The sequence below is a fragment of the Pipistrellus kuhlii genome, unplaced genomic scaffold, assembly GCF_014108245.1.
Source record: "Pipistrellus kuhlii isolate mPipKuh1 unplaced genomic scaffold, mPipKuh1.p scaffold_m20_p_10, whole genome shotgun sequence".
NCBI classification, from domain to species: domain Eukaryota; kingdom Metazoa; phylum Chordata; class Mammalia; order Chiroptera; family Vespertilionidae; genus Pipistrellus; species Pipistrellus kuhlii.
The window spans coordinates 48,922,163-48,935,241 of NW_023425405.1; the positions used below are offsets into that span (position 1 = coordinate 48,922,163).

General features: G+C 42.4%; 1 protein-coding gene across 6 annotated transcripts in view; it reads right to left on the reverse strand.

Moving 5' to 3' along the window:
• Positions 1–9,938, reverse strand: part of NAPEPLD (N-acyl phosphatidylethanolamine phospholipase D) — a 41,785-nt gene extending 31,847 nt beyond the window's left edge. The window contains exon 1 of one of the 6 annotated variants that reach the window (XM_045578529.1): positions 9,922–9,938. Coding sequence is in view for 1 of the 6 variants with exons in the window: in XM_036429643.2 (XP_036285536.2) it covers positions 7,425–7,612 (188 nt within the window). In the remaining 5 variants the exon portion in view is untranslated. Of the gene's footprint in view, positions 1–6,065; positions 6,082–7,011; positions 7,132–7,151; positions 7,282–7,424; positions 7,640–9,921 lie in introns of those variants that run through there. The other 5 variants (XM_036429643.2, XM_045578527.1, XM_045578528.1 and 2 more) reach the window with 5 other exon arrangements.
• Between the last annotated feature and the right edge of the window lie 3,141 nt (positions 9,939–13,079).

The window sequence follows — 13,079 nt, forward strand, 5'->3', positions numbered from 1 at the left end:
CTAGAACTCACACAACTCTTACAACAAAAAGGAAACCACAATTCCCCACAGGAACCTATACAACCCCACAGGTCCTTGCAGCCTCACCAATTCCCTTGGATTCACCAGGAGGTCTTCATAAAACCTGGGCTACCTTAAAACGTGCTCAGACACATTTCCCTACAGTTGGGCAAAATCATCTAACACAAAGCCTATTTTATAATAAAGTGTTGAATACCTTACGTAATTTATTGGATACTCTACTGAAAGTGAAAAACAGAATGGTTGGTTGAGTACTCACCATTAATGTACACAGCTGAAAGCACACTGGCCCTAAAGAATGTCTGAGGCACTGAACTAAACAAACAACAATGCTGACAACACAGTTCACTACAGAGTCTCAGTTGTTTACCCTCATGATTGGGTGGCTGGTTGGGAGATACGTTTGCTGCCCAGCATCAAAAAAGAGCATCCTACCGCATATTGCTAGTCTGAGAAAAGTTCAAAATTCGAAGTACAGTTTCTACTGAATGTGTATTGCTTTTGCACCAATGTAAAGTTAAAAAAAAATCATAAGCTCAATGAACCATTATAAATTGGGGACTGTGGAGTTTTTTAAACTACATCTGAGGATATAAATCAAAATGTCAGGTGGGAGCTCCCAAGTAGTTTTTAAAAGTTCTGTGGGTGATTCTGATTATCTAGGCAAGGTTAAGAACTATTACTAGTTATTGGCACGAAGGTAGGACAGGTATTTAGGAAGGACCAATGGGACTTCCTGGTAACCCCAAATGTATGCCAGCCTGGTACCTGCCAATCATAAAACCTATTCTTCCTTCCTGTCCCATGCTACAAGTTACAGAGGCAGCATAACCCAGACGGTTTCACAGATCTGGGATTGGGAAGATGACACTGTGAAGGACAAAGTTTGATAAGTCACAGACTTGTACACAGTCCGGCTGAGTCACAAATTCAACTCTGTGTGCGCAGGAAGCCAAACCAAAAAAAAGGAAACACAATCAGTGATGGTTCACATTGCCTATACTAACCCATAGCAGCCTGTACATGAGTACTCAATAAATATTCATTGGGTGAATAAATAACAAATAGGAGCCATGGAAACTCTTCATTACTTTCTATTGGGATGAAGCAACTGTTTTTGAAAAGCTCTCTTGGGAACTGAATTATAACAGAAGCAAAAGTAACCAAAGGGCAGTGAGATAAAACTCAGCAAAGGACTGACAATCCTCGGAGGAAAAGGGTGTGAGGGGGTGTGGGGAGAGACTGGACAAAAATCGTACACCTATAGATGAGGACAGTGGGGTGGGGGGATGGGAGGTAAGGGCAGAGGGTGAGTTGGAAATTGGGTGGAGGGGATCTACTGGGGGGGGGGGAGGAACAACTGTAATAATTTGAACAATAAAGATTTATGTTCTAAAACATAAAAAGAGAAAAATCTTGAGAAATACTTTAGTTGAACTCTATGCTGGTAGAGTGGTGACACTGTTGTAAAGACTAGAAGATCCTACCATAAAATCTAGTTTCCCTTTTCTCCTTAGTAACAACTGTTTTACTTAGGGTGGCTATGCACCTGCTAAACGACACTTCCCAGCTTTCCAGCTAGAAATGGCCATGTTGATTGCGGTGATATAACTATACGGTGTCCCCAAAAAATGTATATACACTTTAACAGCTGATAACTTAATGTCAGGTTTAACTGATTTGAAATAATGGGTGAAGCCAGACTAAGCTGGGAACAAAGAAAATGAATCCTAAAGTGCCACCAGACTTTTATGGGGATACATAAAAGATAAAGTTTACAGTACAAAACCATCAACAGTCGACAAATTGAGGGCACAAAAATACCGAACGAAATGATTCTTGATGTTTGTGATCCCGTTATTTCACGTTATCTGTAGTGCCTGGACCAGAATGGTCATCAGTTTGAAAAGAGGCATCAATAAAAAAAAAATTATTCATTTCTGTAGATTCTTTTAAATTTTGAAAATGAACTGTATTTAATAAACACTGACTTTATAATCATTCAAAGTGCATATACTTTTTTTGGGACAAGCTGTATTCTATTTAATTGTAAATTGTTCTCAATTAGTTACACAGAAAAGTACCAATAACAAATCAAAAAAATCAATTCTAGCCCTGACCGGAGTGTCCTCCCATACACCAAAAGGTTGCTGGTTCAATCCCTGTCGGGGCACATACAGGCCAACAGATCAATGCATGTTTCTCACATTAATGTTTCTCTCCCCCTCTCTAGAAACAATGAACATATTCTCTCTAGAAACAATGAACGTATTCTCAGGTGAGGATTTTTAAAAAATTAGTTCTATAATATATTTCAGTCAAATAAACAGAAAAAATAAATGGGGCATTGAAGATATTTTCCCTGCCTTGAAAAGATGTCTACGTTCATCCAGCATATAACCACCTGGCATTTTATCCTCCCAAAAGGGAAAACTTATTAAACAAAGTCCCACAAAGTGACACCTTCAGGTAGGTGGGCCAGCACATCTAATATGCCCAGGGCTTGCCCAGTTTCAGCACTGAGAGTCCTGCATCCTGGGAACCTCCTTAGTCCCAGGAAAACCTGGACCTCAGGGTACCCCATAAATGCATAGTCATGTCTTCAACAAAACGTATTAAAATGTGGGTAGTGTATTAAAAATTGGAGGTGAGCACATTATAAAGTATGGTTTATAAAGTAAGATATCTGAGCAGCTAGCAAAAAGAAATCATACAGCTCTATATAATCATACTTAACCAAGAGAGTGTTGCTGAGAATATCAAAAGCTTGTCAAATTCCAATAGTGTGGTGAAGGCCTGGGGTGGAGAGAAGGAGGGAGGAGGGGGGAGGAGGGTGGCAATGGGGGAGAGGAGGGACATCTGTAATATTTCAATGAAAATAAAATTAAAAATAAAACATTTTTTTAAAGTTTGTCAAATCCTTCATTGTGATGATATTCAGTATTCGCAGCCAGTTTCAAAAAAGGGGGTGGGGGGAGGTCCCACACAGCACACACACATTTACACACACTGGATATTTCATCTACATATAACATTGAGACACCACAGAAGGAAAGAATGAGAAAAGAATCAAATTTCATCCAAGAATTTTAAAGTATCTCATCTCTGTGAAATGGTGGAAAAGTCCAATGTTGATGTTTCAGTATTGTGACATCATGACAGGTTAAAAACTCTCGTACAAGTAGAAACAGGAAATCTGTAAGTTTAAAGAGCTTGAACTGGCACATACTCTTAAAGGTCCTTTCCAACTTGAACATTCCAAGACTGTATGACCCCTTCACAGATGAAGTCAAGTCAAAGTCACTCCATTCCAGGGGTCCGGTTCTGGCTGGCGATGGAGCCTGGGCTGTTTAGTAGCCATGTTCTCATCTTAAGTATACTGACAAACACTCAAAACTAAAGGAGTATATGGTCAGCAAGGAAAGAGAAATGACACGTGGCACCTCACGTGTGGAATTTTACTTAGTTTATATCATAAACAGATAAACAGGCCTCGAGTTTTAAAAAATGACTTTGAGTCCTGCTGGTGTGGCTCAGTGGTTGAGCGTTGTTGACCTTTGAACCAGTAGGTCACGGCTCGATTCCCGGTCAATGCACATGCTGGGGTTGTGGGCTCCATCCCCAGTTAGGGGCATGCAAGAGGCAGCCCATTCATGATTCTTTCTCATCATTGATGTTTCTACTTCTCTCTCCTTCTCCCTTCCTCTCTGAAATCAATAAATATATATATATATATTTTTAAAAAGGAATCTACAAATTCTTTAAGCTGTCATTAGGTACTTCAACTATAAAATTGCACAATATTCTGAATATATATAGTACCGTGTTCCCCCGAAAATAAGACATCCTCTGAAAATAAGACCTATTTACAGGTTTCCTTCTGAGTGAAATATAAGGCATCCCCCGAAAATAAGTCCCGTCCCCGTCCCCCGCCCCCCCCCCCCCCCCCCCCCCGGCTCTGTCTCAGAATGCTATTGCTAAACATGAGAGATTTGGTCCACTAATTCTGAAAGAAATGGAGTCACAAGAAATTCAGGAATTGGATTGTTATGATGATGTTCCAGAAGATGATGACATGATTGTCATTGAATAAATGAGTAAATTCTTGATACTGTAGGTTCACAGTTTGTCTGGTTTGTGTTGACAACTACCGTACTACCGTACCGTATACAGGTAATAAATTTCCTTTATTTTCATTTAACAATAAATGTGTACCGTATTCTTCTTCATGGAAAAATAAGACATCCCCTGAAAATAAGACCTAGCGCATCTTTGGGAGCAAAAATTAATATAAGACGCTGTCTTATTTTCGGGGAAACAGGGTATTTGTTTTCATGAACTCTCTAAACAAGCCAAAGAAATGATCACAATAACTTAAAAAGAGGACATACATCTTTGGAGTTTGAAGGACTTTCAAAATTCAGAAAACAAGTTTCATAACAAATTATTGCTGTTGTCTAGTTGTCCCAGCATTGGGTCTTGTAAGAAAAACAAATCCAGCCGAGACCGGTTTGGCTCAATGGATAGAGCTTGGGGACTGAAGGGTCCCGGGTTCGATTCCGGTCAAGGGCATGTACCTTGGTTGCGGGCATATCTCCAGTAGGGGGTGTGCAAGAGGCAGCTGATCGATGACTCTTTCTCATCGATGTTTCTAACTCTATCTCTCTCCCTTCCTCTCTGTACAAAATCAATAAAATATATTAAAAAAAAAAAAAAAGAAAGAAAAACAAATCCATAGTTTAAGGAAGGCCAATGACAAAGCTTGGTGTTTATTTTGACTACTTTATCCCTATCAATAAAAGAGATTACAAAAAGGTGTCTAAAGGTATTTATTGTACAATATGTTAGTGTTCCTTAATCTGAGAGAGACTCCAAATTAGATAAACAAAAAATTGCTGCCTTCAAGGGAAAAGATAGATTATTCTAAGTAGCAGGTACAAACAGTTGTTTTTCAATCATGCTTTTGAATTTATGCTCATCCATCTATATGCCAGCATAACCAATGGTACTGTGTGCCTCCATCACCAATGGTACTGACCATTGCAGACCAAGGCTTGCTGATCCATACCACGCTATCTTGACTAAACAAGTACCCCTTTCTAAGAAGTATATACAGTATATTCTGTCAAAGGCCAGGACTGCTGTGCTAAGGGACCTTGAATAAAATACTGAAATCTCCCAGGCCCTCAGTTTCCTGTTTTCTTCATCTGTGGAATGGGGTTAACAATCTTACATATTGTATCTCTGATATAACAAATCGATTCCCCATATATAATGTCACAAAAACTCTTAATAAAAATACTTATAATCCCCAATAGTTATTACATTAAAAAAGAGAACTCATGCAAAGCACTATAAATTATAGATAGGTAGGATGCTTTAGGATTATAGCAGTTACAATAGTGTACTACTAGAGCCTCAAGCTGGAAATCCCATAGGTGATTCTTTTAATGCCAACTTTATACAGACCCTTACATCCCTCCAGGACAAAGGCTTGTTAACCATTAACTAGGTGCAAGTGCACACGTCAATGAAAACACTTTTTACTTGGACGCATTTCCTCCTAAAATGCCCAGAGCAACACAGCCCTCCAGCTACAGCCATCTATTCTAACTGACCTAAAAAGAGTGAAGTGAAATGAAAACACACACACACACACACACACACACACACACACACCATTATCCACAGCTATCTACCACCACAAAGAAAAAGCAGAATGAAACAACAAAATTAAATGCAAATAGTACTTTTCCCGAACACAGGGGAAAAAAAGTTCTTAAAAATCCCCTCAGTTTCCTAAACTCACAGATGCCTAAAAGCAACAAAAATACTCTTCGAGCAGGAGGATGACTGCGTCAAATAAAGCACGACCCAAACCCTTTGATGGAATGCTTATATTAAAATATCCTTCACCCATTTATTACTGGACCAATTTTAAAATTAAATTGTGCAGTACAGTATCTGTACAATATAATTTGGAATTGTCAGAGAAACAAGGATATGAGAAATACACTAAATATTTTTGTCTCTTGGAGACTTACCAAAATTCCTGCAGCAGGAATGCCTGCAAATGTAATGGAAAATAAAATCTTTGAAAACTGTGACTATATTTTAATTTGTTTAAAACAGTTTTAACTGAAGTCAATCTCTCTATTAAATTCTGACTGTAAACAAGTACACCTGCCCTATCTTTTCTCAAATAGACATAATATTTTCTTGCAACAAAACCAGACGACTGTGGGATACGGGTAATCTTTTCTTTTTTTAAAGATTATATAACTTCTTTCTAAAAGACGTCGATGTCCGAGGCGCAATCAAAACAGAGGCGACTGCAACGGAAATGGAACTGCTAGCTATCCATTTTTAACAATAACAAATATATATATTATTCTTACTTTTCAGAGCGCTATTATGTCAGGAATCACTTTCTCAATAAATGAATCAAATAGCAAACGCTTCACGTTAAGCTAAAGTAAGCCAGGTGAGTCCTATTATAACATATACAGAACCTGCAGCAGAGGCAAGTACATGAACTAAATGGGGTTTTAAAACTTATCTCATTCCCTTGATACATATTTCCCAGGTTCAACTGAGGGGCGATGCACCAGACTCCGGAGCTTATAGACGCGAATTGATCTCAAGGACCAGAACCCTAGCGAGCTCTATGCCAGGGGGGGATGGGGGACGGGAGAGGGACACCCACCTGCACACCTGTCCTGGAAAGCCTGCCAAAACGCCCAAATGTAACCCACAAACACATCCCTTCGTGTTCAGCACACACTCAAGACTCTGTGACTGTCCCAGGCGCACAGCCCTCAGGCCAGCGCCGGCTCCCACCGCGCCCCATTCCCCGGCCCTTCCTTTCCACTCCTCGGCTCCCTTCCAGGGTGGAAGGGGAGAAACCCGTCGGGACGGATTTTCACAAGATAAATGCTTCCGAGGAAGCAGAATCAAGCAGCTCTCCGAGAAACCCATTCATTTACGTACAACCACGAGACGATTCGCCCACGAGCGTTCGGTCCGGTGGAGGATGCAACCTATGATTTGCAGAGGAGATGGGATCGCATCCCAGAGACGGCGTCTTTCCCGGGGGAGAAAATAATAATAAAAATAAAAATAATAACTATCAATGCGGCTCTTCACCTAGGCAGCTCGGGACGCGGGCTCCGCAGGTCGCGAGATGCGGAAATGCACGGCGAGCCGGCGGCTCAGAAGTGCGGCATCCCCGCTAGGAGGCAGGGCTCGGACCCAACCCCGCCCTCCCCTCCGCCCCGGCCCCCCCCCCCCCCGCCCGCGCCCCAGGCCGGTCCCACCCGGAAGCCGGGGACGCAGCGGAGCGGAAGTCACCGCGCGAGACCCCGGGGGGCGCAGGCGCAGGCGCGGAGCGGCCGCGGGCTCACCGAGCGCCGGGAGGGCCTGCGGGACGCGGCCCCGGCGGCTCCTCCGGCCGCAGCCACAGCGCCCCGGCGCCGAGGGAGTGGCCGCGGCGGCAGGTGCCCGGGTGCCTCCGCCCCGGGCTCCGTCGCGCCGGCTCCTGCGCGGGCGCCAGCAGCTGCAGGCAGCGCCTCAGCGCCCGCTGCCTCGCCATCCTCGGAGCGAGCCTCGGCCGGGCCCGCGGCGCCCCGGAGCCGCGCCGGGCACGGGCCCCAGCCGGCGTCGCTCCACGTGGCCCGATCACTCGCTCTTTGTGACCTTGGGCTCCGGGAGCCCCGCCAGTGTCCGCGGTTGGGCCTTTACCAAGATGGCGGACCCCGCCGGGACCATCCTGGGTCAGGAGGCGCGAGCGCGGGGCCCGCTGCCGACCCCGCCCGCCCGCCCGCGCCCCGGGCGCGCCCTGCGGGAGCCCGAAGTCCATATGGGTTTCCCAGCCCTAAGCCCGAAGCTGACTGTCTTCCCCGGGAATGCCTTTCTGGGCACCTGCCGTCATTGCTGAACGATGGGGGCCGCCGGCTGAGCCGGGGGCCGCGAGGCGGGGCGCGGAGAAACTGGCCCGGGAGGGGAGGTTCACAGCAGGTGCTGCATATGAACGGCAGCACGGCCTTGTCCGTGTGCTCATTAACCTTTTAAATAGCGCTCACTTTTTTAAAAAGGATAAGAGCATAAAGTTGTGATTCTGAGTTCCTCCCAGGATTTTCTTTTCCTCACTGCAGGATGATGAGATGAGCTGTTGCAAGAAATAACTTAAGTCCAAACAAACCGAAATACAAATTCAGCAATGGATGGCTGGGAAAAAAAAAAAAAGAGTGAAAGGGCAGGGGTGGGGTAGGAACCTGGTGGAGGGTGGAAAAAATGAGGAACTTTTGTAATAATATGAACAATAAAGGTTTATTAAAAAAAAAAAAAAAAAAGCCGAAACCGGTTTGGCTCAGTGGTAGAGCCTTGGTCTGCGGACTGAAAGGTCCCAGGTTCAATTCCAGTCAAGGGCATGTACATTGGTTGCGGGCACATCCCTGGTAGGGGGTGTGCAAGAGGCAGCTGATCGATGTTTCTCATGGACGTCTCTAGCTCTCTATCCTTCTCTCTGTTAAAAAAAAAAAATCAATAAAAAAATATATTAAAAAAAAAAAAGCGTCCTCTATAAAGTCATCCAGAGTGTGGCCACTGGCCAGAAAGAAATACCCTCTGAATAAAATGTTAATTTAAATTTTAAAAAAGAGAGAGAGAAAGAAAGAAAGAAATTACCTCTGTCCGGAGCTCGGGGCTCATTGGCAAAAAAGAAAAGCAATGCAGGTCCCAAGATGCAGCTCTGACTGCTAGAAAAGGCAAAGCAAACTAATTTGTATTTTTTAAGTGCACGTGTGTGTCAGCAGGCTGTAGAAAAAGAAAAAAGACTGTGCTTGGTGTGAGCCTTTCACCCTCAGGCCAGCGAGCAGGTGATGCTGAATCCGGGGATTTAAGTGGGATTAGGAGCTGCTGGCGCCTGCGTGGAGCAGAGACTGCTCTGGCTCCATGGTACCTGCGGTGCAACAGCAATCAAAACAAAACATCGCTGCAAACCCAAAGGGAATGTATTTGGCTAAGGAACTTTAAAAAGATGCCCTTTGTTCCCCTCACCACAATTCTTTATTATGTAAATTGTCAAAAATATAGAAAATAGCCGAAACCGGTGTGGCTCAGTGAATAGAGCGTTGGCCTGCTGACTGAAAGGTCCCAGGTTCTATTCCGGTCAAGGGCATCTACCTTGGTTGCGGGCATATCCCCAGTAGGGGTGTGCAAGAGGCAGCTGATCGATGATTCTCATAGATGTTTCTCTCTCTATCCCTCCTTTCCTCTCTGTAAAAAAATCAATAAAATATATTTAAAAAATAAAAAATAGATATGCAAGACTAGATATAGATATATGTATATATATAATATGCTTTTTTGTATACCTTTTGAATAAGTTATAGGCATCAAAATACTTCACCTCTAAATATTTCATCCTGCCTCTCTAAGAATAAAGACATTTGTTCAGAATCACAATAATATTATCACACCTAAGAAAACAATTTCCTGGTATCATTTAATGTTCAGTACACATTCAAGATTCTATGATTGGCCCACGAATATCTTTTATAGCTAGGAGTTGGGCTTTTTTATATATGTTTTTTGTTTTTTAACTAGGATACTATCTATGACCGTATATTGCATTTTTTATGATGCTGAAGAAACAATTAGAAATGTTCACAAAATAACTTTTTTTAATGTTTTCATTGATTTTTAGAGAGAGGAAGGGAAGAAGAGAGAAACATCAATCGGTTGCCTCCCACATGACTGTAACGGGATCAAACTGGCAACCTGGGCATTGTGCCCTGACCAGCAATTGAACCAGCAACCTTTTGGTGCACCTGATGATGCTGAACCAACTGAACTACACCGGCGAGGGCAATAACTGTTTTCTTTACACATCATACTCACGGGTATTCTGAATAGACAGATGTTCAGAGGGTGTTCTTCATTAAGAGCAGGTGCTTTAGATAAGCACATCTCCGCATACCAGGAAAATCTAGGAGGAAAGAGTAGCTTTTAAAACCACATTGAGACTATAATTGAAGCTGTATTAAATAGTAATGTTTATACTTCTGGAATACATAAACTTGATTATGTTGGAATCTCTACTCAACCTGACTTCTAAAGTTTAGTGACTGTTTTTTTCCCCTAGACAATGAAAAGAAGCTGTTCCATGTAATAATTTATATCACTCCAGACAAAACGTCTAGCTTTCCCTTCTTCACAGTACAGAACGAAACGAACATTGCACCCTCTGCGTTTTACTCATGGTTTAATTTTAGATCCTGACCTGCTGAATTGGGTTTTATTTGTCCTTCCCTTTTTATGCACCCTCTAGGTGGAAGTCAGGAACTCAGCAGATAATGGTAACTATTTCCAAGTTATTTAATGTTTAAATGTTAGTTAATGCTGTAAAAAAAAAAAAAAAAAAAAAAAAAAAAAAGGTGCAAATTTACCCAATTCCTTAAGAGTGACTGGTGGTTAATGTAACTATTTTTTGGAGATTAGAATTAAATAAGATTATTTTCTTTTCTTTTTTTTTTAAATATATTTTATTGATTTTTTACAGAGAGGAAGAGAGAGGGATAGAGAGTTAGAAACATCGATGAGAGAAAATCATCGATCAGCTGCCTCTTGCACACCCACTACTGGGGATGTGCCCACAATCAAGGTACATGCCCTTGATCGGAATCGAACCCAAGACCTTTCAGTCTGCAGACCGACGCTCTACCCACTGAGCCAAACCGGTTTCGGCTAAATAAGATTATTTTCATACTTCACAAAATATTAGGTGCTAGTTAAGCTCTTCTGGAGAACCACAGTTAAAACAGAAAACAGTTTTAACACAGTAGTTCTCATCTTTAAAGAGAGCTCTGTAATCAGTACTGTTCTCCTAGCTCCAGGCCTAAAGGGACAGAGGTCGAAAGGACCACGTGATTTGTTACTAGAGGGCTTTCATTCAATTTGTATTTATATGGCAGCAGCTGTGGAAGTCACTTAAATACTGTGTTCACCTCCTATTTAATCAAACATTATTTTTCTGACCATTTCTGTGCCCTACCATTCTCTACTATTATAGGTTCTCTTTGACCTTGGGAGATACCCTTTCACCTCCTAGTTCCCCCATTCAGATCCTCCAAGTGACACTGGGTTTCTATGGCTACTTGCAACTGTAACATTTGGAGGCTTTATGAAAAAAGTTTTGAGGGAAAGAGGGTGGGAGAGCAATGAGAGGATAAGGACACATGTAATACCTCAATCAATAGAGGGGAAAAATAAAAGTTTTGAGGGGAAAATATGTGAAGTGAGGGTGCTGATTATGTTATTGAACTGGGGACTGGGCCCAGAGCAGATCTGCCTTCAGCTGGCTGGTAGCATGTGGGATCCTGACTTTGTGCAGGAAAGATCTCACAAGAGTCCGTGTGATTCTGAGAGTATGTTTATTAAAGCTGAAAACAGTGAAACAAAGGAAGATCTTAAGGTAGAAGAAGAAACAGGAGAGTGTAGGAGGGGCTGCTTTGGCTTCTTAGAGTGGTAGAGGAAAGAAGTGAGCCGAGCAGGGCTGAGTGAACTCAGAAGTAAGAGTCACAGTGACAGAAGTGAGACAAGGTGGGACTGTTGTTAGCTCACTAGAAAGTAAAATAAAAGGGGGTCTTACGTGCAGACAGATTCAGAGAGTTAGCCTGCGATGAGCTGCCACTGCCTGCTGCTCCTCTGGTTTCAAGTCTGGTAGGGAAATGCTTAGAGAGAGATAAGGAGGGAATGAAAGAGGGGGGGGGGGGATGAGAGAGAGAGAAACATTGATTAGTTGTCTTCCACATGTGCCCCAACTGGGGATCAAACCCTCAATCTGTGTATGTGCTGTAACTGGTAATCAAACTGTGACCTCCTGGTTCATAGCTTGACATTCAACTACTGAGCCATACCAGCTGGACTAGAATTCTAACTTCTTAGACTTTGTATTTTCCAAGTGGACTAATAGGTGCAAAAATGCAGGGGAGAACTTCAAACGTGGAGGGATTAAGATGAATCTGCCTTTGTTAATATCTATTCCACCTTGAATATTCTCAAGTATCTGTTTCTCCATAGACTGAGTAACTAAGGAGGATTACTTCTCCTAGCCCTTCCCATCTACCCTAGAGTTCCCATGTCCTCAGCTACAAACAGGTATGTGTAGTCTACATACTTCCAATTTGGGGACAAAGAATACTGCTCTCTGTGGTAAACTGAAGAATCCTCTCTTCCCCCTAAGCTACCCTGTTTCCCTGAAAATAAGACAGTGTCTTATATTAATTTTTGCTCCCAAAGATGCGCTAGGTCTTATTTTCAGGGGATGTCTTATTTTTCCATGAAGAAGAATATGGTACACATTTATTGTTAAATGAAAATAAAGGAAATGTATTACCTGTATATGGTACGGTAGTACGGTAGTTGTCAACACAAACCAGACAAACTGTGAACCTACAGTATCAAGAATTTACTCATTTATTCAATGACAATCATGTCATCATCTTCTGGAATATCATCATAACAACCCAATTTCTGAATTTCCTGGTAAATTTCTTGTGACTCCATTTCTTTCAGAATCAGTGGACCAAATCTTTAGCCTAGGGGGGCCTTATTTTGGGGGGATGCCTTATATTTCACTCAGAAGGAATCCTGTAAGTAGGTCTTATTTTCAGAGGATGTCTTATTTTCGGGGAAATATGGTATCTACCTGCTAATCCCCAGAATCTATAAATGTTACCTTATCTGGCAAAAGAGACTTTGCAGATATGATTAAATTAGGACCTTTAGGTGGGAGATTAGTCTGGATTATCCAAGTGGGCTCTAAACGTAATCATAATAGTCTTTATAAGAGGGAGGCAAGAAAGTCAAAGAAAAAAGGCAATATGGTAACAGCAGCAGAGATTAAAGTGATGCAACCACAGCCAAGGAATGCAGACCACGTGTGGAAGCTAGACCAGGCAAGGAATGGATTCTCCCCTGGAGCCTGTAGAAGGAACCAGTCCTGCCCACACCTTGACTTCAGTCCAGTAAAACTGATTTCCACTTAAGGCCTCCAA